Source organism: Dromiciops gliroides, chromosome 3 (assembly GCF_019393635.1).
Source record: "Dromiciops gliroides isolate mDroGli1 chromosome 3, mDroGli1.pri, whole genome shotgun sequence".
Lineage (NCBI taxonomy): Eukaryota > Metazoa > Chordata > Mammalia > Microbiotheria > Microbiotheriidae > Dromiciops > Dromiciops gliroides.
Window position 1 is genome coordinate 50,720,253 of NC_057863.1, and position 26,842 is coordinate 50,747,094.

Consider the following 26,842-nt stretch of genomic DNA (forward strand, 5'->3'; position numbering starts at 1 on the left):
CGTTCCCCCAGATTGTAAATGGGGTAGAGCAGGATAGAAGGATACTGACATCCACTCCCAGTGTGGCCAGAGCTCAGCTGTGGAGGACACAGGGAATTTCTTCTGAGATGAGCCGGTGAGCAAGGAGAGGTCTCAGTCATAGAGTGATATGACAGTGGTTGACCTATAGGTACAGAAGCAGGAGGGGAAGAAGGAGTGAAATGAGAAACAGGTAGGGAATGAGTTTGAAGAGGGGTGGGGGGGGGGGCTTGGGTCTTAGAGGAGGTGCCTGAAAGGGTTAACTAATTGCTTGGATTTGCAGTGATTCTCAACCGGCAAGGGGACCTCATCCTTTCCTTTTGACTTCTGGCTTAAAGTCATAAAATCCGATATGTATGGAATCTCTGTTCATCTCTCTTCACGCTTGCAAAACTTGTCCAATTGCAAAATGGTATTATAATTAAGGGTGCCATGTACAGGCCAGTTTCCTTCAGTTCGTAGCTGATAATGTGGCCATAAATTGTTACAAAAATGTATCATGCATCTCTTTTTCTCAATTTTGTAAGTTCTAGTTTAGTCCAATCTCTTAGGATGCACCCCAGAGGTGAATTTTTCAGAACACTCCCTTTCTATCCCAAAACTACCATCTAAGGAGAATGGTCTTAACATGGTTCAGACATGAAGTTAGTTTTCTCAAGGGAGAGAAACACAGCTGCCTGTCTTGTGGAAGAGCAGAGCACTGGCGAGAGATAGACACACAAGCATAAAAGTTCTTACCCAGAAGCATGGAGTCCGAGGGTCCGAGTGTGGTTCAGTCGTCTAAGTTGAGCTTTTGGCAAGGGAGAGAGTCCCAGGCTGCCCTCCGCTATCCCGTGCAAAAGCTGATCCTTTCTCTACCTCTCTGTAACTCGAACAGGAGGTTGAGTCAGGTGGGAGAGGGAGAAAAGAAACCCAGAAGGGAGGTTCCCACCCCCCAGTTTTGTGTGCCAAGAGGAAAAGAGGAAATTTCCTATGTCCCTTCAAACATTCGGGCACCAAAATGTTATGAGGAAAATGGTGTAAGGGTTTGGGTTGGGGTAAGGGTTCTTAGGAATTCCTCTTTAAAGAATTATACCTTCTTGCACACAAAAGCAGGTAGAATAAGATGGTAGTTTATTTAGGGGCAAGGGAAGGGAAGGGGGGGGGGGAGGGAAACCATGAAAGAACTTCTTGGACTTCTCATGGGGAGATAGGTATGGAATAAAGCACCTGGCTCTGAGGTACCAATCTCCTCAAGCAGGAGGCTGGTAGGTACTTTTATAGGGGACTGATCAGAGTGACCATCTGCCTGTGAAACTGCAAATCTACCATGCAAAACTTGCCATTCCCTCCAAATTTACAACAGTTATCATATAAATCTTTTTCCCCTTTTTTCTTCCCTCCTCCACCCTAATGACCACCACTACACATATATACATATACACACACGTATATACACACACATATATGTAAAATTATTCTATACATATTTCTATTTATAAGTTTTTCTCGGGATTCAGACAATGTCCTTCATATGTCCTTTATTTTTAATCTAAAAAGTACTTTCAAAACTCCTGTCTCAACTTTTTCAAAAGAATCTTCAAAATAATCTGAAGATTAGTCAGTGAATTTTCTCAATGGCTACTACAGCTCAAAAAATTCTTCTAAGAGATCTTAATGCTTTCTGCCACAATCTGATGTAATTCTACTTCTTGTGGGCAAAATAGAGCAGTGGAAGGATGTGTGAATTCAGAAACAAAGAACTGAAAGAGATCTCAGAGATCAGGAAGCTCAATCAATAGCAGAACAAAATTTCATTTACAGTATACCCAACAAGTGGACAATTGGTTGTGTTTAGAAGATCTCTAGTGAGGGGAAACCTCCTACATTTAGATAGCTCAAAATATTTGGAAGTTTCTCCTTCCATCAAGTCTAAATCTGTCTCTGCAGCTACCACCAGTTGTTCATGGTTTTACTTCTCTGGGCTAACAGCAATAGCTAACATTCATAAGGTGCTATAACATTTGCAAAGTTCTTAATATGCAATATCTAATTTGATCCTAATAAGAACAACAAAATAAACCTGTGAATTATAGCATTGTAGGTATCCTTATTCCCCACAATAGATACAAAAACAGAGACTCAAAGAATTTAAGTGATTTGCAAATGTAAATGTTGAAGTCAAAATTCGAATTCAGGCCCCTCCCAAAGTTTCAGCCTAGCACTCTTCCCAAGACAAGATGCTATTTTGGCTAAGTGTAATCCTTTAACATAACAGTCTTTCAAATGCTTGAAGATAACTATCATAAGTACACTATCTTTCCTACTCTAAGCCAACCATTCTTCAGAGGTTCTCATATAATTTGATTGGAAGCCCTAAACCATCCTGGTCATGCTCCTCTACATGTTTTCCAGCTAATCAATACCCTTCCAGAAAATATACACTTAGAACTGAATACAATACTCCAGATGGGATCTGACCTCTGGACCATTTGCCTCTCTTAAGGGACTGGATTCAAATCATGGCCCCGCTACACAGTGCTTGTGTGACCTTAGTATTTGGCTTGTGAAAGGATTGGTCTAGATGACTTGTATGGTCACCTCTTCTACCTCTAAATGCAATGATTTCCTAAATTTCTGTGTTTTAATGTTCATTACTATTGGACAAAAGGGACCAGCAATTGTTCATGAATCCTGCCCTGACGGTCCTTAGGTTATACTTTAACTCACGCTCCGTGACAATGGCTGTTTTGTTTTTGTCTTTGTATCTCCTACCACTTAGTATGTAATAAGCACTCCCAGAATTCTTGTTCATTGACAAATGATACCTTTAGATAACCTTCAATGAATATACTTTGTATGTACCCAGTTATATGTACCTATTATAAAATAAGCTATTTTGAAGCACTTAGAACAGTGGCTGGGATGTACTATATAGACATTTAATAACTGTTCCCTTCCTCCCCACATATTGTCTTGACCATTAGAATGTAAGCTCCCTGAGGACAAAGACTAGTTTTTGCCTTTCTCTCTGTTCTTTTCTCTTAGCACAGTGTCTGGCACATAAATGCTTAATGCCTGACTCAAGGAACTTCATTAAAGGTCATTTACATTTTTTTTTTCAGAAAAGTAGAAAGGAAATTCCCATTCAGACATTTCATCTGACCTTTCATTGAATTTAATTTGTCAACCCACACAAGCATTTAGGGAATGAATACCTTAACTCATTGGAAGGATCTTGCTATCCCCCTTTTATTTCTTTACTTTGTTACCTTAATGTTTTTTTTTTATCACCAAAGTATTTTACTATTTTCCAGTTACATGTAAAGAGAGTTTTCAACATTTGTTTTCATAAGATTTTTAGTTCCAAATTTTTCTCCCTGCCTCCCTTCCCTTCTCAAGACAGAAAGCAATCTGATATAGGTTATATATGTATAATCACATTAAATATATTTCTACATTAGTTAATGTGTTACCTTAATTTTTATAAATATACACAGAGAAAACAGCATAACATGGTAGGTAGAGTGCTTGGCTGAAACCCAGGAAAACCTGGGTTCATATCCTATTTCTAACAATTATTAGCGGAATGGCCCAGACCAAGTCAAAATTTCTTTGTGACGCATGTAACTCTTGGGTTTGGTATCAGACAACTTGAGTGTAAATCCTGCTTCTGCAATTAATGACCTTAGTGGGCTGGAACAAGGCAGTAAGTCTCTCTGGATCTCAGCTTCCTCCTCTATAAAATAAGGAAATTAGACCAAATGTCCTCTAGGGACCCTTCCGACAGTAGATCTGTGATTCTATGGTAGATTGGTTGTGTCGTGCCTCCTTGGGATTTCCAAAACTGTGTTTCCCATACTGATCATAGAATCATAGGTGTAAAGCTGGAAGAGACCTTAATGGTAATCTAGTCCAACCAGCCTGTTTTTCAGATAAAGAAATTGAATCTCAGAGAAGTTAAATTATTTGCCCGAGGTCACACAGCTAGTACACTGCTGAGCAGAGTAGAGATGCAGACTCAGATCCTTTCACAAGTTCAGGAGACTTTCCACTGAAATTATAAACCTTTCCTGTTCCAAACCCCACGTGCATAGTCTCCAAGCTAGTTTTCAAATGTATTTGTGACAGTACATTCTTGTATACAGTTCAGATCAGCTTAGAATCAGCCCCTAAACATTTTCCATACAAAATATCAGCTGTACGTGATGTCACTGTCTTCCACACTTGGCTTGATGGTAAGAATTTCAATTTTCCTTGCATAAAAGGCACATCTCATGTGAGAAATTACATCCCACAAAATGCAGCCCAATGCGCAGCCCACTTTGCTAGCCCAGGCAGTCCTATTTGACACTTGCGAGTAGAAATAACTAAAAACAAAAGTAGACACCTCCACAATGCCTGGGCCATTCAGATATGTTTTCCTAATTACTAAGAGTCTGTAGCGATACTTACAACTTTCCGATTTCCTGCTGCACAGCTATCTTGGCTAAATGACGCTTTACTGGAGAACCACTGGGAAACATAATTGCTTCACATAATCAAAGCTTACACGTCAAGTGTTTGATCTTAATTGTTGCCTTTTTGTATCTTCCTTCACATTCACAGTTTATTTATTTGTAGGATTTTATGTTCTTTGAACATTCACTGGCTGGACTATAACAAGCAAGATGATAGAAACAATAAAATATGCAGACCATATTTCAGTAAGTAAGAAGTGACTTTAAATGATCCTTTTCCCTTTGAAGATGTCCACATTTGACACTGCTTAATTCTTTTTTTTTTCGTTTTCTTCTAGGAATCCCTTGGGCTCAGCATTTCATTTCTGAAATGTCTGGATACGATCTTTCTTTCTTTTTTAAAAAGAAAACATTAATTATAGCATTTATTAAAATATAACTAAACAAAATAATTAACTACTTGTGTGCGTGTGGTAGCTAAATACAGTTTCTGGACTGAGCACCAGGTTGCTTTGAAATCCCGCCAGTGTTTTTTTTTTTTTCTCTTTTGATGTTATGGCATGAAAGATGAGAGTTCAGACTTACAGCATCACTGATGAAAATTCAATGTTTAGAGAATACTTTGAAGTTTTTCTGGTACTGGGACTGGTTACTAATCAAAAGGGTAGATTCCCACCCTGCTTTTTTTTTTCAAACATAATTTCTTCTGGTTTTTTGTTTTGTTTTGTTTTGTTTTTTCCTGATAATCATTGAGTTGTTTGTATTTTTTCAATCAAAGGTTAAAAGTTGGATAAATATGCATTGAAAGATAGGGTGTAGAAAGCAGAGCTAATCACTTTCTTCTTTGGCTTAACAGAGATTTGTTCCATAGCAAAGCTCAAATTTACAAACCAAAGCTTGCTGAAAACATCTCCTCATGTATTCAAATATTCTCATATTTCCATAACTGTGGTTTACTATAACACTGCCAAGGAGGAACAGTTGCAAAGTGAATGACCAATGAAGATTTATTTAAGCTTGCTAAGAAGGGGAAAAAACAAAAACCCCAAACCTGAACTGTACAATGGTGGATTGCCTCATGAAGTTTCTCTGAGGGCAAGATGCCTCAGAGGTCTTCAAACAAAGATCAGATGGACACCTTTCAGGTATAGTATAGAGGAGAATACCATTCAGGCATTGGTTAAACACAATATCTTCCAAGGTCCCTTCTGACACTGTAATTCCATGATCTTCTGAACATAAAAGAAATAATTTTAAGCAAAGGAGTAAATATAGTCATCAATAAACAACAAGGTAAATTAAAGTGTCCTCCTTACTCTTAATTGATATTTACAGATATACCTCAACATACACAGCATCCCTAAAAGGAAAATTTCACTCCAAATGCTCCATTTCTCTTGTCTAAGTGACCAAAGTGCCTGCCAGCTTGGTATTGAATGTGAAAATTTCTTTAGTTTCACTTAAGTAGTCACGTACCTTCTAGAGAGATTCAACTCCATGGGAATTTTGAATGGAAGGCTAACTGTATAGCTTGTCACCAAATAACAAGGGTTATTCCAAAAACTGAACTGTAGCTTGTTTTTTCCTTCAAAACTTGTCTACAAATAACAACCTTAGCCTGGTTGGGTTAAGGTTATTTTTCAAACTTTTGCCTGTTCACTAAGGGAAGCCTCTGTTCTAGACATAAGCAGAGATGAACCAGATTCATTTCTAGGGTAGTATGACCCTTAAGAACAGGGGCTAAATGATTTTCCTTTAAAAACTTTGACTCTTTACTCCTCTATGCGAGAGGCTAGGTGAAAGTTACTTAAAACTTGGGTTCAGTTTATGTCTAGGGTCTCCCTAAAAGAGTGGGGAAAAGTTATTCAATGTCCAACATACATTGTGTATGGGACAGGTAGTTATTTCCTACACACACACACACACACACACACACACACACACACACACACACACACAAAATGCTAATAATTAAGACTCAAAATTATGCCTTGAGAGAGACACAAAACAGGATATTCAGGAACAAATTCATATTGTGCTCTCCCAGTAGACAGAGATTTTTTAAAAAATCAATTCATAATAGAACTTGAGGGAATTATGAATAAGCATTTTACCATTCACCTTGGCACTGGGTCAGGAAAAGATTCTATACCTTTAGTGGCATGTCAGCTGACAATATGTCTACACTGTGTAGGCACTGGTTTCTGAGTGGATGGCTGGAAGGGATGTTACTTTCATGCCTGTCTATAAGAATGATGGGGAGGAAGAGAAGGGGAGAGAGAAAGGAAGAGAGAAAGAGGGAGGGGTGGTGGGAGGGAGGGAGAGAAAGAAAGACAGAGAGAGGAGGAAGAGAAGAAGGAAGGAAATAAGGGAGACAGAAAAGAAGCAAGGAAAGAAAGAGAAGGGAAGGAAGGAAGGAAGGAAGGAAGGAAGGAAGGAAGGAAGGAAGGAAGGAAGGAAGGAAGGAAGGAAGGAAGGAAGGAAGGAAGGAAGGAAGGAAGGAAGGAAGGAAGGAAGGAAGAGGGGGCAGCTAGGTGGCACAGTGGATAAAGCACCAGCCCTGGATTCAGGAGGACCTGAGTTCAAATCCAGCCTCAGACACTTGACACTTTACTAGCTGTGTGACCCTGGGGAAGTTACTTAACCCTCATTGCCCTGCAAAAAAAGAAAAAGAAAAGAAGAAAGAAATACAAGATTAGGTAGTCATTTTGTTAAGAGTGTCCTTGTGCACATGCAAAAAAAGTTGGAAATTTTTAATATTTGACATTTCAAGAAGCAAATTCCTTCTTCTGATTTTCACAGGAAGTAAAATCCAAGAAACCACTGTGCTCAGATATATAAATACAAATGCACAAAGTATAGCTAATAAAGTAAACTAGATATCACAATAAAAGAAAGCCATCTGGGCCTCATAGATATTATTGATATTTGGTGGAATGGGACCCTTCTTCTGAATATTTCTCTGAAAGAGTATACATTATTTAAAAAGAATAGGATAGTTAAAATTGGGCACATGAGAAAATCCAGCAACCAGAAAGGGAGAAAATGGTGGGAATTGGTGTAGGAGGCAAAAAGAAAAGAAAAACATAAGATCCAAGCTCTAATTCAGATATGTGCTCTAAGAGGGATATGGACCCCAGTTAATGGATAACTTACAAGTCAGAATGTTAAGTTCTCTTACCCACAGTAATCAGTACCCATAAGAGGACTATAAAGGGGCAGGTCATATAACAAGGAAAAAAAAATGACAAGGTATAGAAATTTTTACTAGAAGTAAAAGAAAAATGAAGATGTTTTGAAACTAGCCATGGGAAACAGAAAGAGACATGCACAGCAAAGTCCAAATTTGTCTCCAGATTCACCTTATGACATGTAAACCCCCAAAACACACCTCCACAGTAAAAGGCACCCATTTTGGGGGTTGGCTTAGGACTCCAGGAACTCTAAATTAGGATAGGCCTTCCCTTGTACCTCCCTCAGGTGGAAATTATTATAATGAGACTGATAATCAATTTATCCATACTATAAATATACCTGTTTCACTATTCAAGAGATATCTTTCCACTATTCTAGTTCTTTCCCTGTGGTCACCCACAGTATTACAATAAACCTTGTGAAACTGAGTCACTGAGTCTTGTAATTCTTTTGGGATGACTCATGATCAATCTGACCCCCAAATCCATCGCACATCAGGAATCACTTGGCTTCAGAACAAGAGAGGCAGAAACAGAAATGTTATTGTTATTAGAGTATAATAAAGACTCCCTGGGCAGAAGAAAAGGGAAAGGGTTGAGGAGTTCTGGAAACATCACAAGCTAGGGGTGTTGCAGAGTAGTGAAACTAGCCTTCATTTATCTGGATACCTACTGGACCTCTTTCTGCCAAAAATGAAGAAACTAATAATTTACTGAATTACTTTTTCATTAACTTTATCCTTCTAAAGGGGAGGTTCTTAACCTAGTATAACGTTTGGAATGACGCCACCTGCTGGAGACTTACTGTAGGAAAGCTCCACCATGAGGAGAAGGCCTCTGAGGGCAAGGCCATGCAGTTTTTCTTTGGCGTCAGGAAGTGACGTTTGCTTGTGGGAGGAAGAGGGGGCGAGGCTGACTCTCTCGCTCTCTTTCATCAGGACACTGGTGGAGAGTGAAGCTAGAAATGCACTCTCCCTTTGATAGATAGATGAATCTAGGCTTTTCTCTCTCTCTTCACCAAATTTTTATTCTCCTTAATAAATGCTTAAAAGTCTAACTCTTGCTAAAGCTTATAATTTATTGGCAACCACTCATTAGATATTTTAGACAGACTAGCCAGAATTTTAGCCACTTACACTAGAGACCATGAATTTTTTGTATATCTTTGTATTCATATCTATATCTATGAATATATTTCAATTACTTTAAATATAAGTGGTTTTCTCTGTGATCTTATGTATTTTTCTTTTTGTATTTAAAAACATTATTCTGGGGGCAGCTAGGTGGTGCAGTGGATAGAACACCGGCCCTGGATTCAGGAAGACCTGAGTTCAAATCCAGCCTCAGACACTTGACACTAGTTGTGTGACCCTGGGCAAGTCACAACCCCCATTGCCCTGCAAAAAAAAAAATGAAAGAATAAAAACATTATTCTGGGAAGTCCATAGGCTTTACTAGACTGCCAGAGGAGTCCATGATATAAAAAGATTTCAAAAAAACACACAACCCTGTCCTAAAGATGATGAACCAATAAGTAGAAAATTTTATTTTAGATCTGATTTTCACCAAGGAGAAATGCATTGCTGAGATAAGAATGATATGAACCTTAAGCTCTACATCTGTGATCGAAGAGAGGAAAACTAACTGACATTATTTTGAAAAGGTATATTTCAAAGATTTTGAGGGGGGAAAGTGATAAGAACCAATAGACTAAAATTCTATAGGGTAAGTCAGTATGTAATGGGCAAGAAGCTTTCAAGAATGAAAATTTGAAGACAGAGCACTCGTGATGAGGAAGAAAGTGGGGAATGTTTAAAGAACCTGATACAGATGCATAGGGACCACTTTATCCAAATTAAAATTTTAAAATGCATGTTCAAAATGAAGAGCTAAACAAAGCCATGTAATGAAGGATGATGCCAAAGTATGTCATAGCCAGGGAACAATACTGGCAGGAGTGCTAAAGTTTCAGAGGAAGCTGAAGAGGAAAACTAAGTACAAAAAAAGGGGGGAGGGAGTTATAGGGTTTTTTTTTTTTAACTGTTTTGGGAAATGAGGAAGATCAAAATCCTGGGCAACTTACTTAACCTCTTTTACCCTCATATGTAAAATGAGGATAATAATGGCACCTGTCTGACATTGTTACTGTGAGAAACAAATAATATGTAAAAAACACTTTGCAGACCTCAAATCCCTATCTAAATCCTAACAATCAAAGAAGAAACAATCCTAGGGTGAATATGAATGGTATGATGTCATCCTCTTCTTCAGTTCTTCCCTTTTGCTCAGAATGTATTTGACTTCTAATGAAACCTATTGACAGCAACCACCTTTTATGGGGCAGAGATCCTGGTGGCAAAAAGAGTGGTGTCTACAGCTTTCTGTTCTGGCCAGGGTGCTAAAAGTGGCCATATTAAGAGGTGGTCTGAAAATACCAATGATTTCCTAAACAATTTTTACTGGACTTTGTCAAAAATTAGAAGTGATTTGTACCTAGACAAGTACTTTGTCTTACTGGATTTATCATATTTTTCACTGTCATTCTAAGATAAAATGTAATAGATGACATATAAGACTCAGACTCATCTTCTATCTTGGTTTGGGTTTTTTGTGGGTTTTTTTGATGGGAATCTTTTACCTGACTTTCATAAGTCAAATTTTGAGCATTTCAGTTGTAACGATTGGAATGACGCCACCTGCTGGAGACTTACTATAGAAGAGTTCCGCCCATGAAGCAAAGGTCTTTGAGGGCAAGACCAGGAGTCTTTTCTTTGGCGTCAGGAAGTGATGCGGGCTAGTGGGAGGAAGAAGGAAGAGACTGGTGGCTCGGTCTCACTCTCTTCCCTTTGGACTCTGGTGGAGAGCGGAGCTAGAAATGTGCTCTCCCTTTAATAGATAGGAATCTAGGCCTTTCTCTCTCTCTTTACCAAATTCTTATTCTCCTTAATAAATGCTTAAAAGTCTAACTCTTGCTAAAGCTTATAATTTATTGGCGACCACTCATTAGATATTTTAGACAGACTAGCTAGAATTTTAGCCCTTAACATAGTGAAGGAACACAAAAGTTACTTGCTTATCCTTTCTTAAATGCTCAGACTTAGCAAGAAATGGATGACTGTAAGAATACTGGCATTCTCTCATTTTTATATAATTTGGGTGTTGCCTTTCTCCATCCTTTGTACTTGAAATGGCTATAGAAAATAAGATTGACAAATAAAAATTTGAACTAAGAGTGTATTCATTAATAAGCACTGTGAGAAACACATTTCTGGGACTCAGTGTTGGAGAAGTATCAAAGGTCTTTATACATTCGTATGCGAATGGGCCAGCTCCCTAATGGAAATGGCAGTGAGCATGGATCTCTGGAGCCCTTTTATCTCAACCAGCTGACCCCTCCCTTCTTCCTCAGTTACAATTTTCAAGTCAAGACACTGGCACCAAATGCTAGCCAATTGGATTGCAGTACAGTCAAAGGGGCAGCCTCTAAACTCCTCCCCTACGTGACCAGCCGTGGGTCTCTCTCATCATGTGATCCTGATTGTTGGGGAGGGGGAGAGGAAAGGAGCCATTATTAATCATCCTTCTCCCAGCTTGAAATTCACCTCCCATATGGTCCCCAGACAACTTCAATCAGCTCTTGAGGTAGGGCCCATATTTTCCCACAGGCATACAATATTGTAAGCACATGACTGGTAAAGAGTCCATTTTACTATCTTGCTGTAATGGCATTATTGGAGTTAACTTTCCTACTACCTTGTTCTGATGTGGGATGGAATTAGGGTCAAATTTCTCACACTAAAACTTAAGGTTAGATAATGGGCAGCATTTACATTCAGATCATTCTATTTATCAGTCAATTTATACCATAATGTATTTATTCTCAAATTAATGGAAATAGTTTTTGTTCATTGTAGCATCATGGCAAGATACAACAGGAAGGGGCAGCTAGATGGTGCAGTGGATAAAGCACCGGCCCAGGATTCAGGAGTACCTGAGTTCAAATCTGGCTTCAGACACTTGATACTTACTAGCGGTGTCACCCTGGGCAAGTCACTTAACCCCCATTGCCCCGCAAAAAAAAAAAAAATAAATAAATATATATATATATATATATATATATATATATCTGTAGAAAAAACAATTATTCAATACACCTCAATCACAAAACAATAATTTACATATATGTGAATGTGTTCTATTTATTTTATCTATTATCATATTATTCACTATTTATAACAGACTGAATTGTACTTAGCCTTCCATAATTCTCTTCATTAGAAATAATTTTGACTTTCTACAACTTGGCATAGCAATTTGTACATCTCTTGTGCTCATTCTATTCTATTATATGGCTATTAGATAACTAATTTATATTTCTACAAAATATTGCATATTGTGTGTGAAACATACCCACTACTGTATTGTAGGCTTAATGTATGTAAGAACCATGTCTTTTCTCCTGGACTATTGCATTCAACTCTTATTTGGTCTTCTTCCATTTATCTATTTTTTCCACTCTCAATTCCTTTTCTACATGGCCACCAAGTTGATATTCCTAAAGTATGGGATTTTCCATTTCACTACCATGCTTAAGAAAGATGATTAGTCCTCTATTGTCTCTATTATTACTTAGAAACTCCTCAGCCCTTCACAGGCTGGCTCCATGCTATCTTGCTCTTCCCCTCACACGTACATTTTATACTTTAACCAAACTGACCTAATTATTGTTTCCTATACATTCCCTCCCTTCCATCTTATATCTCCATACCTTTGCATAGGAGCTGTCTCTCATTCTTGGAAAGAGCTCCCTTCTCACTTTTATATATCATCATCATTATCATCTTCTTTAACCCTAACCATAATCTTCTTCTTCTTTTCTTCTTCTTCTTCTTCTTCTTTTTCTTCTTCTTCTTCTTCTTCTTCTTCTTCTTCTTCTTCTTCTTCTTCTTCTTCTTCTTCTCCCCCTCCTCCTCCCCTTCCTCCTCCTCCTCCTCCTTCTATCTTATCATTATCATCTTCTTTAACCCTTCTCCTCCTTCTCTTACTCCTTCTCAGGTTCCTCCTTCCTCTTGCTTCTACTGCTCCTGCTCCTGCTCCTCCCCTTCTTCCTCCTCCTTCTCTGCCTTAATTCTTGTTGAGAGCTATCCATACATTCACTTTTTCCTAGTGAGCAGAGAGTCTTAGAAAGGGAAGTTATGTCAATCCCTTAAAGTGAGTGTCAACTCAAAATTTAATATAAAGAAAGAACAGAAATCTCCAATTTCTATAATTTATTGCTATTAAAAAATTTAGGTGCATCTAGACTATAAGGAGAAAAGGTCACTTTGAGATTATAAGCTTATGACTGGAGAAAATAAGTGTGAGAAAATAATTATTATTAATGAATTTCTGGGGGGGACCCAGAAATAAGTTTCAGTTCTTTCCCCTCCCTCCCCCACTCCAAAAAGTCCATTTCTTAAGGAACTTCTGCAAATCTTTTCTGGGACAAACCCAGGGGAACAAAAGAAATGGAGATACTCTATTTTTTTTTAATCTCAGTGAAGTACTACACCTAGATAATGGACTTTACCTTAGGCAACTTGAGTGAGGGTCATCTGTAGAGTTCATTTTAATTTAAACCACCCGCAAGTCATGTCAATCAAAGGAAGTGAATGATGCTATAACCAATTAGCTTAGATCAATGTATAAAGACTGGCTTCTACCTAAAGAGGATAAAGCTCTTGGCCCTGCCAGGGTCAGGCATTATTTTCTTGCCCTTTCTTGCTCCTTTCTCTCTTGGCATGTGCTTTTCTAGAATTATGTAGGTATGAATACCTGAGACTATGAAAAGTAAGAGAGACACATGGTCAATACTTTACTGATATATAATATTATCTGAGAGAGAAACAACCCCTGCTCAATAATTCTCTGGAACTCAGTGGTGATGTGTCAATGGCTCATTTATTTTCATTCTCCCGAGAATGGACTCTTGCAAATAAGTACTACAGCCAACAAGTGCGAGTGCAGAGAGTGAGGCTTCCCAGGACCTTTTTAGTCCCTAGTCCCTAACTTGAAATAGACCTTCCCCTTGTTCATCACTGGCCAGATTACTTAAGGGTTATAATATACACAGGAAAGCTAGCTAACCAGAAAACAGTATTCCTTTTTTTTTTTTTGGGGGGGGGGCAATGAGGGTTAAGTGATTTGCCCAGGTCACAGAGCTAGTAATTGTCAAGTGTTTCAGGCCAGATTTGAACTCATGTTCTCCTGAATCCAGGGCCCGTTCCTTTATCCACTGCACCACCTAGCTGCACCAGAGAAAACAGTATTCTTAACCCTAATTTCCAAAATTATTCTTTGGGTTCTCAGCCAATGGCAAGGTGACACAGGGACCTTTCTTCCATCTTTCCTTATATAGACACAGCCCAGAAGAGGACCTCATTAAGAGCAGCTCGGGGCTACTTGAACCACAGGATCTGTTTGCCAGAGGGGAGGGAAGGGGGACTGAGACCTTTGTCCCAAACAGGTCCAGATAAGCATATTTTGAATGGTGAAAGTTATATCCTTATTGAGAGGAGATAATTATCCATTTCCTCACATTAACTAATGATAAATGCTTACTGCCCAAATGGGTGCAATAGAAATTAATATGTAAATAGCAATAGCAACTAATTTATAACGTACAGTAGTAGCAAATAATTTTAGAAAACACATAAGCAAATTAACTTGTTTAGGTTTCTTAATAATAAGTAAAAAAGGATTTTAATGTTTCCTCTAGAGATTTCCCTGGTTCTACGAGACAGATCCATAGTTAGCTTTTGCTTTGTTTTGTTTTAAGCCAAGATCCCGGGACAGAAATCGGATTGAATAAGATTGAGAAATAAGTGGATGGCAAAGTAGTGGAAATATCTATGAAAATAACTTTATTAGGAAGCCTGGAATGGTAACTCATCGGAGTAGCACGTTGAAGGAAAAACATTGTTTAAAATTGTGGACACTTGAACTTTTTTATGGCACATGAAATGAAGCCAGAAGAAAATGAGAAACTGAAGTATAAGAGATGCCTAGGCTAGGCAGAGCCAGTGTGAAGTAGCTGGGTGTTTTCCATGGTATGTCTAGTGGGAAGTCAAGCTATTTGGGCTGGAGCAGATTATAGTAGAATAGTATATAGTGTTATAGTGCAGACCTGTGAGAAGACAGAGACAGTATAAGCTATGCCACAAGTAAGTAGGAGTTATCAACTTGACAAACATTCTATCCCACAAGAGAGTCAGGGGCAAGAAGCATACCTACTGACCAAGAGGAAGTGGTCAATGGGATATAATGGAGTGGGATTAATCAACCATACTTCAAGATCAAATGAAGTACTGACAAAAGTCCAGTTCAAAACAGAGTAAGGAAATGTATCTGAACCTGAGTAGGTTTTCCTCCAAATCATGTTTAGTGAATTGAAGGACTTCGTAGACTAAAAAGGATACATTAGGCTATGGATACTAAAGTACTAGTTTAAGGCTTCATCATAATCTCAAAGTAGCCAAGGATTTTCAAGGGCTTCCCCATCAGAGTACAAAATTTGAGAAGTACAACCTAGCTGAAAAGACTTTAAGTTTGTTAAGGGGCTATGGTTCCAAGGACCAGTCTAATTAAAGTCAGAAGATCTATCAGAAAGTTGACCATAGGGGGGCGGCTAGGTGGCGCAGTGGATAAAGCACTGGCCCTGGATTCAGGAGTACCTGAGTTCAAATCTGGCCTCAGACACTTGACACTTACTAGCTGTGGGACCCTGGGCAAGTCACTTAACCCCCATTGCCCCTCAAAAAAAAATAAATAAATAAACAAAAAAAACCCAGAAAGTTGACCATCTAGTGATGAATTTGTAGGTTATAGAAATTCATGAAGACTGTCTACTGAGAATAGATAGGTTCTAATCACTATTTCAGTTTAGTTAATGTTCACAACAACAAAAATCCATAACTTTTGAAGTATTGAATTAATGCAGAATTAGTCTAATCTTCCTTCTTCCAGGTGAGTTAATTGAGATCAAGTTGTTAATGGCAAGAAGGGACAGATATTGAAGTAAAGTTCTGAAAGAAATGTCAGAAAAGAGATTTCCAGGAGTATCTAGATATGTCTTCCTCTAAGCTCATTCTCCTCAACTGAATTAAAAAAAAAAAAACAACCTACCAAAACCAATGAACTGGCGGTAGTTTTAGATTTCTCATTCCTTTTTTCAGATTTAAGAAAGACTACAGAACTGAAGAAAGTAGAATTCCTCTCAGAGGCATGACTATGTCATGTTCTTGATTGCTGAAAGTTTTACTGAAAATAATCTACCACTCTTGCTAGAAATTATTGTGGAAGCTGACATTGTTATGTAGGAAACCAATGAACTTGGACATGCTACCTCTCATATTTTCCAACAGTGAACCTGATTCACGAACCAGGCATAGGATCTGTGAATAATGACACACTTTGCTTAACTTTCTTATGCGATAGGTGGCAGCAATGCTCCACATCAGAACCTTCTTGCTTAGAAACTTAGAATTTAGAAAAGACAGATTCATAGTGAAACTTCATTTGGCTTCTTGATATAGACTGGAAAGAAAGGGAATCAGATTTCATTTTGGAGGCTTCAACATTCAGAATTTTATTGGACATGAGATGGAGACCAGTATCAGCACACAGAATCAATGACTCTCAGACTTACCATGTAACTCAGTAGTCATGTAGCCCAACCTACTGTATGGCCTTTGTGTGTGGATTTATTAGACAGAAAAGTGTTTAACAAACATTGGAATACACCTACATTGTATGTACAAAGCACTGAGCCAGGTCCTAGGGGAAATACAAAATGTAGATCAGAATTAATTCCTAATCTTATCTTTTGTTTTGGATGAGAACCAAAACAAATCCCTGAATATACAATAGTACTTGATATGCATTAGAGAGATAAAAAACAAAGAATTAAAGAGGAAAGGAAAGTGAAGGAGGGCTTCCTGGAAGAGATGCAATTTGAAGTGGGCTTTAATGAATGATTAGGAATTAAAGAAGAGGAAAAGAGAAGGAAGGCATTCCCAGAGATTTGGAACCATGGGAAAAAACTCAGGAAGATATGAGTACATTGCTTGTTTGTAATAGTCAAAGAGACATCTGGTTTGGCTAGAGAGTAGCGTGAAATGTATTAACAAGTTTGGAAAAGGAGGATAGAATAAAATTCTAGAGGACTTGGGATGTGAGACTGAGGAATTTGAGGTTTACTTAGTGGCAATAGAGAATCACTGAAGTTGTGTAGATGTTTTAGCGGATTATTAAGACCACATAGATGTATAAGAAATATTTTTTTCTAGGAAATATATGCTGAATGGATTAGACAAGAAGAGAAGCCATTCTATATATAGTGTGGCATATAACATTATAAGGAGTCTATTATATAGAGAAGAAAAATGATGACTAGTTTCTAGAAAGTCAATCTCTATTAGGGAAAATTTGTTTCCAAGTTGTGCCTCTGACACATATTAGCTGTGTGACCCTCTGTGATTTCATAATTAGGTCTCCACACCCCCCTCCCCTCAGCCCCCAGCAACTCTGAAATTATAAATTCCAGAGAATTTGCCCATCTACACTGGTAAAGGTAATTTCCTTTCTGGGAGTTCTCCATACCAATGAAATAATAAATCTAAACATACATATGGACTATACATTTCAGGAGAATAGAACGTGAGTACCTATAATATTGTGGGGCAGTGGGAATGGCAAGGAGTAAGAGGAAGTTGAGAATGGATAAGAAAGGCATTGTGCAGATGAAATCAATGGCACCTAGCAACTGAATACATAGTAGGGAAAAGAGCCCAAGACAAACCTAAGGTTATTATCCTAGGGTTATTAAGCATTAGGTGAAATAGTGGCATCAATGACAGGAATAGTCAAGTTGGAGGAAGGGCAGGTAGAGGTGGAATGAAAATGTGGTCAGTATTACATTTAGTTCTGGGAATCAGATTTTAGGAAGGACATTGAGCAATTGGAGTTTCTAGAAGAGGACCACCAGAATGAAGAAGAGCCTCTAGAGGATGCAATAGAAAAATGTATTAAAGAATTGAGGAGGGGGCAGCTAGGTGGCGCAGTGGATAGAGCACTGGCCTTGGAGTCAGGAGTACCTGAGTTCAAATCCGGCCTCAGACACAACACTTACTAACTGTGTGACCCTGGACAAGTCACTTAACCCCAGTTGCCTCACTAAAAAAAAAAAGAATTGAGGAAATTTTAAGGTAAGAAGAGAAGACTTGAGTGGTACCTGACAGCTGGGTTTAAGTTTTTGATGGGATTTCATATGGGAGAAAGATTTAAGTATTCTGCTTGATCCCATAGGGCAAAATCAGAAACAATAGGTAGAAGTTGGAAAAATTCAAATGTATTTGATATCATGGAAAACTTCCTACCAGTTAGAGTGATACAGATATAGAATAGGATACTTCAGAAGGCCTCATCACTGTAGGTTCAAGCAAGAATATGTGCTCACTCTCCAGGTATACTGCAGGGATCAGTCTTGCTCAGATACGGGTTGGAGTAGGTGGCCCCTAGTGGGTTCCTTCCAAATCTGAAATTCTGTGATGTCTAAGGCCTCTTCTGACTCTAAATTCCATGATCCTATGTGGCAGGAGTTGAAACCACAGGAGTAAATGAAATTGTCAAGTGAGATAATATAGACAAAAAAGCAATGGTCTTAGAATCGGAAGACCTTTGGTACTGTACTATTTCTTCTTACTTATCATGTCAGAAAGTCAATAAATATTTATAAAGTTCCTACTATGTGACCTTATGCAAATAGCTTAGCCTTTATATGACTATATCTCAGAAAATATTTAGACTTAGAGATTCAGAATCACAGAATTCGATTGCTGGAAAGGATCTCCATCTAGTCCTACAATTACATTAAGGGAATGCCAACTATGATATATTCAACAGGTGATCATCTACCTCTACTAGAAGAACTCCAAGGAGAGACTCACAGCCACTCCAGATAGCTCATTCCACTTTTCAAAAGCTCTAAATTTTTTTTTTTTTTTAGTGAGGCAGTTGGGGTTAAGTGACTTGCCTAGGGTCACACAGCTAGTAAGTGTCAAGTGTCTAAGGTCGGATTTGAACTCAGGTACTCCTGACTCCAGGGCCAGTGCTTTATCCACTGAGCCACCTAGCTATCCCCTATTGTTCCTGATTCTGCCTGCTCTGGGACAAAAGAGAAGTTTTATCCCTCTTCCATAGGACAACCCTTCAAATACTTAAAGAGAGCTATCTTGCTCACCTACCACTATTCCTCCAATCAGTCTTTTTTTTTTTCTTCCAGGCTAAACATACCCACTTCCTTCAAATGAATACCAGGGGACATGGACTCAAGGCCCTTCACCATCCTGACTGTGAACAATCCTCTAGATAATCTTCAGTCAAAAATGTCCTTATTGGGGACAGCTAGGTGGCGCAGTGGATAGAGCACTGGCCCTGTAGTCAGGAGGACCTGAGTTCAAATCCGACCTCAGACACTTAACACTTACTAGCTGTGTGACCCTGGGCAAGTCACTTAACCCCAGTTGCCTCACTAAAAAATTTTTTAAAAAATGTCCTTCTTAAGCCATGACACCCAGAACAGAACATAATACTCCCAATGGGGTCCAAAAAGGGCAGAATACAATGAGACTATCACCTCCTTATTTCTGGAAATAATGACCCTCTTCATGAAACTGAATAATCAACCACATTAGTTTTATTATCTTCTATGTCATACTAATAACTCTTACTGAGCTTCCAGTTCTCTAAAATTTCCACATTTTTTTTCGGAACGATTGCTGTCTAACCCTTCATATACTTAATGACCTATCCCCAAGTACAAAGTTCTACATTTATCCCTATTGAATTTCATTTTAATAGATTCAGCCTAATATTTTAGCGAGAGATCTCACCATTTTTGCTCCACATCTCCCTTAACTTTTAGTGAACATTACTGCACCCCCTATTCATCAAGAAAGGAAATAAATTTTAGAGTTTACCATGCATATGCACATAGGATTAACATTATTTATTTATTTTCAGTGGGATAAAAAGCTTACAGGCCAAATATTTTTCATATTCCCTAGCCATGCTTCTCATAGTCTCTAGGAATACATGTATACCCCAGATTCTGCCATCTAATATATTCACGATCCCTCACAGCTTTATATCATCTGCAAATCTAATGGGTTACCTTCTGAGGTTTACCTTCTGTCATTTACCTTCTGAGCCTTTATCCAAGTCACTAATAAAAATGTTAAGTGATATGGGGCCAAATACAGATCCTGAGGTATAAGAGTGCTACCTCTTGCCATATTGACATTTAACCATTAAAAACCAGTTCACAATCCATCAAAATGTGTCATCATCTAGGCTACAACATTTCATTTTCTCCACAAAGTTATGGTGTAATATTTTATCAAAAGTTTTGGTGAAATCTAGTTATATTATGTAGACCATTCCCCTACAACCCCCCCCCTCCCACCACCACCATGCACACATAAAAGTTTACTAACAGGAAATGAGCTTAATCTGGTCTAAATTGTTCTTTTTTTTTTTTTTTTTTTGCAGGGCAATGAGGGTGAAGTGACTTGCCCAGGGTCACACAGCTACTAAAAGTCAAGTGTCTGAGGGCAGATTTGAACTCAGGTCCTCCTGAATCCAGGGCTGGTGCTCTATCTACTGTGCCACCTGGCTGCCCTGGTGTAAGTTGTTCTTTAAAAAGCCAAGCTAGCTTTTGACAATCATCATTTTCCTTTCTGGTTATTCGCCAACCATTTCTTTAATGAAATGATTTGGCACAGGATTTGTTGTGAGGTTATGTTAAAGTCATTTTACTAAATGGGTGATATATTCATATTTCTTTAAATGAATTAGTTCCAATCTATATTAAAAACATTTTTAATAGAACAGCCATATTAAATTAAATGTTAAAAGTTTTCGGGGCAGCTAGGTGGCACAGTGGATAGAGCACCTACTCTGGAGTCAGGAGGACCTGAGTTCGGGTCCGGCCTCAGACACTTAACACTTACTAGCTGTGTGACCCTGGGCAAAGTCATTTAACCCCAATTGCCTCACCAAAAAAAAGAGAGAGAGAGAAGAAAAGGGGTAGCTAGGTGGAGCAGTGGATAGAGCACCAGCCCTGGAGTCAGGAGGAGCTGAGTTCAAATATGCCCTCAGACACTTGACACTTTACTAGCTGTGTGACCCTGGGCAAGTCACTTAACCCCAATTGCCTCACCCCACCCCCCCCCAAAAAAAAGAATGTTAAAAGTTTTCATTATCAGTTTTCTGGTGGGAGGGAGGAATTACTAAGTAACAGCTTTACTAGAGCTCAATGAGCTATCCACTATACTACACTTAGTTTTCTGATTAAGTAGAGTATCCTCTCTGGGTCTATTCCCCACTTGGACTCATATAAGTCTGTGATTATTACTTTCTAAGAATTTTATGTGTAAGGCTAATAGGCTTTGCTCCTGCTGCTATTATTCTCAAGACCCTACCAGTGTGCTTTCCATTAACAATGCACTAGACTTAGCTTTTTTAGATGAGGTACAAATATGCCCCCAAAAGCTAGGAATGCAATCTCCAACCAATAGACAGAGTGGGACCGTGGGGAGGGTAGGCTCAAATTTAATGTACAGTGATAATTAGGTACATATATAGAGAACACACAGCAAAGGAGAACTTCACCATCCATGAGTGGGAATAGTCCTTTGAAATTAATGGAGTCCCCTTGAGATTCTCTTTAGGTGTTACTCTATACTTTGAAGATCAGTGACTTTCTAGAGTCCAGTTAGCTCTTCCCTTTCCCAATAGAAATCACTTTCTCAGGGGAAGCTAGGTGGTGCAGTGGATTCAGCCCTGGATTCAGGAGGACCTGAGTTCAAATCTGACTCAGACACTTGACACTTACTGTGTGACCCTGGGCAAGTCATTTAACCCTCACTGCCCTGCAAAACAAAATAAAACAAACAAACAAAAAAAGAAATAAACTTTCTCTCAGGTAACTGACTGTCTTTTCACTGAACACTTATTTCCATTTTAGTTACCTTCTACTTCACTGTGGCCACTGCTACTGTTGAAATTCAGCTCCAACTGTTAATGGGATCCCTGACAGGAAATGTGGGTTGTCTTGCTTCATAATATCTCCTGGACATTTTTATCCCTGAATATTCATTCATCAAAGATCAGGAAAGAATAGATACAAAGAGGAAGAAGCAAGTATGTGCACACAGCCGCCATGAGTGGGTTTGAGGTTCAGTGCCTGACTCACAGAACAAGGTATAATTAGTCCCACATAGGTAAAAGAAAGAGTCACCTCTTTTAAATACCTACTAACTTCCAATTATCAGCTCCTACATCATCTGTTATTTTGATTTCATAGCCACTTATAAAACTTTTCATCATGACATTATGTAAACTCTTCAGCACACATAGCCCAAAGCCTATCGTCTACATCCCCCAAGATTCCACACGGTCATTCAAAATGTAATAAAGTTGAGAATATCCGCACATAATTTCAAGGCCTTCACAGGTTATTTCATTCTCATTACAGAAGGATATTCATAAGATCACAGATTTATACCTGGAAAGGAATTTAGAGGTCATCTTATTCAGACCTCTCATTTTACAGATGAGTAAATTTAGGCCCAGAAAGGTTAACTTACCTGAGTTCACACAGGTAGTAAATAACAGAGCTGGGGCTCTGAAAGTTGGCCATGACGCCCATTTGGAGTTTTCTTAGCAAAGATACTGGAGTGGTTTTCCACTGCCTTCTTCTTTTATACATGAGGAAACTGAGGCAACCGTGGTTAAGTGACTTGCCCTGTGACACACAGATAATAAGTGCTGGATTTGGACTCAGGTTCTCATGTTTCCAGGACCAGGACTACATCAAGGATGAGAGAGGTTAAGTTGTTTTCCCAGGTATACAAAACTTCTAAATATCTGAGTATCTCCTAAATACTAAGTATCTGAGGCAGGATACTAACCCAGGTCTTCTTGATTCCAATTCCAGCTCTATCCTCTAAATAACCTAGCTACCATATATTTTAAAAATAATGTCCTTTGCATATTTTTGCTTTATAAAACTCTTTTAGGTCATCTTTGGTTGATAAGAGGGTGAAAGCCTGAACCATGACCTGAGTATCTGGCTTCATTTCATTTGACACATAAAACAAATGCCTAGAAAGATATGCATATTGTTATAAAAACATAATATGGGAGCAGCTAGGTCATGCAGTGGGTAGAGCAACAGCCCTGGATTCAGGAGGATCTGAGTTCAAATCCAGCCTCAGACACTTAACACTTACTAGCTGTGTGACCCTGGACAAGTCACTTAACCCCAATTCCCTCACAAAAAACAAAAACAAAACCAAAACCCAAACAAACCAAAACAAAAACATAATATGGGTTTTAAAAGGTTTAGAGACAGTATCTTCAAAGTCCACAAGATGGAACTGTTGCTCCATGAAAATGAATGGCCTTTTGGTAAAAGATGTAATGCTGTGAATTTTGCTGGAAAGGCAGTTTAATAGGGTTATTGCTATGGAAAATGAGGTAGAGAAAATGCTATGCGTTCAAACTTGTGGAACTAAAGCACTTCTATGACAAATGTTGAGAACATTTAGCCTTCTGTGTTGAGAGTTAGTTTCTGATCTCTGAGGACCTTGGCAAACACCATAGATACAATTTCCGAACCATAAGTACATTGGGTTCTGTGTATTTTTTGTAGTTGTATAAACTTAAAGAACCTCCTTCTGTCTTTCTCTGTAGGTGTCTCAAGGTCTATATGTCTCTTTGTCTCTCTGTCTGTTTGTCTGCCTCTGCCTCTATGTCTCTCTATCTCGGTCTCTGTATCTGTCACTCTTTTTCTATGTCTCTGTGTCTCTGTCTCTGTCTCCTTCTCTCTCTGTCTCTGTCTCTCTGTCTCTCTCTCTTTGTCTCTCTCTCTCTCTCTCTCTCTCTCCCCACTTACCCCTCACTTGACCTTAAATCATTGCCCAGGAAGGCAATAACTTTTATCAATCACTCTAAAAATGGTATTAGCTTCTTTCCTTTGATGGAGGATTCTTATAAATAATATTCAATTCAATTTAATAATAGCTAAAATTTATATAGAATTTACTATGTATCAGGTATTGAGCTAAGTACTTTACAAATATCTCATGTGGTCCTCATAACAACCCTAGGAGGTAGGTGCTGTTATTGTCCCCATTTAATAGATGAGGAAACTGAAGCAAACAGGTTAAAAAACTTGCCCAGGGTAACACAGCTAGTGCTCTTCCTGACTGGAAACCTGAAGCTCTATCCACTGTACCACCGATATGCCTAACACAATTGAGAAAGTATTTATTAAGTGGCTACTATTTGCTCTTAGGGGCAGATAGGTGATGCAGTGAATAGAATGTTGGGCTTGGGGAGCCAAGATGGCGGAGGAAAGGCAGGGAGCTCCCGAACTCATGACACGATTGCTCCAAAAAACATCCAAATAAGGTCATAGGAAAATGCCCGGAGCAGCAAAACTCACAGAAGAATGTGCTGAAATCATCTTCTAACCAAGAACAGCTTGGAAGGTCAGAAGGAGGGAGCTGCTGTGCTGATACAGGAGTCAAGTCCAACCCCACAGTCACCCTGACACAGATCCAGTCTCAAGAAGGCCTCACCAGAGAAGGAGACCCCCAGAGCCTCTGAATGAAGCACCCCTGTCATCTGGAACTAAGCTCACAGTCTGGTGAGTGGGCTGAGCCCTGGGCAGAGGAGAGACTACAGGGGTCTATGCTGGTGCTAAGGCAGAACTTGGATTCTACACCCCTACTGCGAACCAGGAGGTAGGCTTGAGTAGAAGTGACCCAGGTGGGGAAGGGGCACAGGCTCCTCAGAGCTAACAACCACAACACACAAATCTGGTTGATTAGTAAGTTGGTCTGGGGTCATCTAGGATCAGGAAACAGGCCGGGCAAGGGAAGAACCTCATTCTCCTTAAATCATACCACCTGGGACTTCTTAAGCTTGGGATACTGCAGCCTGGAAACAGTTCCCCACTTTAAGGAGCTAAAAGTCTAGTAAAAGAAAGGCAAGATGAGCCGACAGAGAAAGGTGAGGACCATAGAAAGTTTCTTCAGTAACAAGGAAGACCAAGGGGCACCCTCAGAGGAAGATGTCAACATCAGGACCCCTATATCTAAAGCTTCCAAGAAAAATATGAATTGGTCTCAGGCCACAGAGGTGCTCAAAAAGGACTTTGAAGAAAAAATTAGAGAGGTAGAGGAAAAAATGGAAAGAGAAATGAGGGTGATGCAGGAAAGACATGAGAAAAAAGTCAACAGCTCGAAAAGTCAAATGAAAAAGGAGGTACAAAAGCTCTCTGATGAAAAAAATTGCCTAAGAATTAGGATTGAACAAATGGATGCCAGTGACTTTATGAGAAACCAAGACACAATAAAGCAAATCCAAATGAATAAAAAAATAGAGGGCAATGTGAAATATCTTCTGGGAAAAACTGCCAAACTGGAAAATAGGTCCAGGAGAGATAATTTGAAAATTATTGGTCTACTTGAAAACCATGATCAAAGAAAGAGCTTAGACACCATCTTCCAAGATATTCTCAGGGAAAATTGCCCTGAAATTCTAGAAGAAGAAGCTAAAATAGAAATTGAAAGAATTCACTGATCACCTCCAGAAAGAGATCCCAAAAAGAAAACTCCTAGGAATATTATAGTCAAATTGCAGAGCTCTCAGGTCAAGGAGAAAATATTGCAAGCTGCCAAAAAGAAAGAATTCAAGTACTGTGGAGCCCCATTCAGGATAGTACCAGATCTAGCAGCTTCTACATTAAAGGACCAGAGGGCATAGAATATGATATTCCAAAGGGCAAAGGAAATGGGATTACAACTGTGGTAAAAAGTACACCAGTTTTTGAAGGACCACCCTTTCGGGGAGGAGACCAACGGCTGTGCATGGGCTATGCACTCCAGCCCGGCTGCTAAGCACTCCACTTCCAGGGTGCGAGCTTAAAAGGCAAGGAGAGAACAGAAGTGGGATGTCTTTTTGGCTCTCTTGTTTGCTGGCTGCACTGCTCAGACAGACGCTGACTGGAATTCAACTTGGCCCTGCTCGCCATTAGCAGCATATGCTTGATGCGACTCTCTCCCCACCAAAGGTGGCCTTGGGCTTTTGGTGAGTTTTATACGGAATATAGACTAAACTTAGACTTAAGACTATTTGTTTTGTATTTCTACTTTCCTATCCCTCTAATCAACATCACCTTGTAATTTCCAAACAATAAAAGCTCAAACTAGAGACCAGAGACTTCTTCCATTTACTAGTCTGGGAGATAGAAAAGGGAAACAATTTTAAATCTCACACAACCAAGAATCACCTACCCAGCAAAACTCAGCATTATCTTTCAGTGGAAAAAATGGGACTTTAATGAAAAAGATGACTTTCAGATTGTTAAAGGCTAAAATTCTAGCTAGTCTGTCTAAAATATCTAATGAGTGGTCACCAATAAATTATAAGCTTTAGCAAGAGTTAGACTTTTAAGCATTTATTAAGGAGAATAAGAATTTGGTAAAAAGAGAAAGAAAGGCCTACATTCATCTATCTATTAAAGGGAGAGCACATTTCTAGCTCCCTTCTCCACCGGAGTCCTCGGGAAAAAGCCCCAGTCAGAGCACCAGACTCCCCCCTTCTTCCTCCCACCAGCAAACCTCACTTCCTGATGCCAAAGAAAAGACTCCTGATCTTGCCCTCAAAGACCTTCACTTTATGGCGGAGCTTTTCTACAGTAAGTCTCCAGCAGGGGGCGTCGTTCCAATCGTTACAAGATATTTGTGATGAAAAGACCTGAACTGAATGGCAAATTTGGCTTTCAAATACAAGACCCTAGAAAACCATTAAAACAAAATTGGAGCTGGGGGACATACCTGGGGTTGTACAGTAGGCGATTGTCTTGTGTCTGAGGCCAGGTTTTGGCTGGGATCCCCCTGGGTCCAAGGGTGATGATTTGTCCACTGTGTCACTTACTAGATGATAACATATTTAGGGTTAAATTGAGGGGTGAAGGGAATTCATTGGGGGAGGGGGAAGGGCAGAAGCGAAATCATTCATGAAAGTAACAGGAAAAGGCTTATGGAGTGGGGGAAGAGATGGGAGAGGAGCAGGGCAGTA

The 26,842-nt window shown here is 39.1% G+C and overlaps 1 protein-coding gene across 1 annotated transcript in view; it reads left to right on the forward strand.

Annotated features, from left to right (window-relative positions):
- The window catches only part of PLSCR5 (phospholipid scramblase family member 5), a 53,193-nt gene extending 48,362 nt beyond the window's left edge, over window positions 1–4,831 (forward strand). Inside the window, exons 9-10 of the mRNA XM_043997288.1 lie at window positions 4,621–4,703; window positions 4,796–4,831. Coding sequence (XP_043853223.1) covers window positions 4,621–4,659 — 39 coding nt within the window. The 3' untranslated portion in view covers window positions 4,660–4,703; window positions 4,796–4,831. The remainder of the gene's footprint in view (window positions 1–4,620; window positions 4,704–4,795) is intronic.
- Window positions 4,832–26,842: the final 22,011 nt, after the last annotated feature.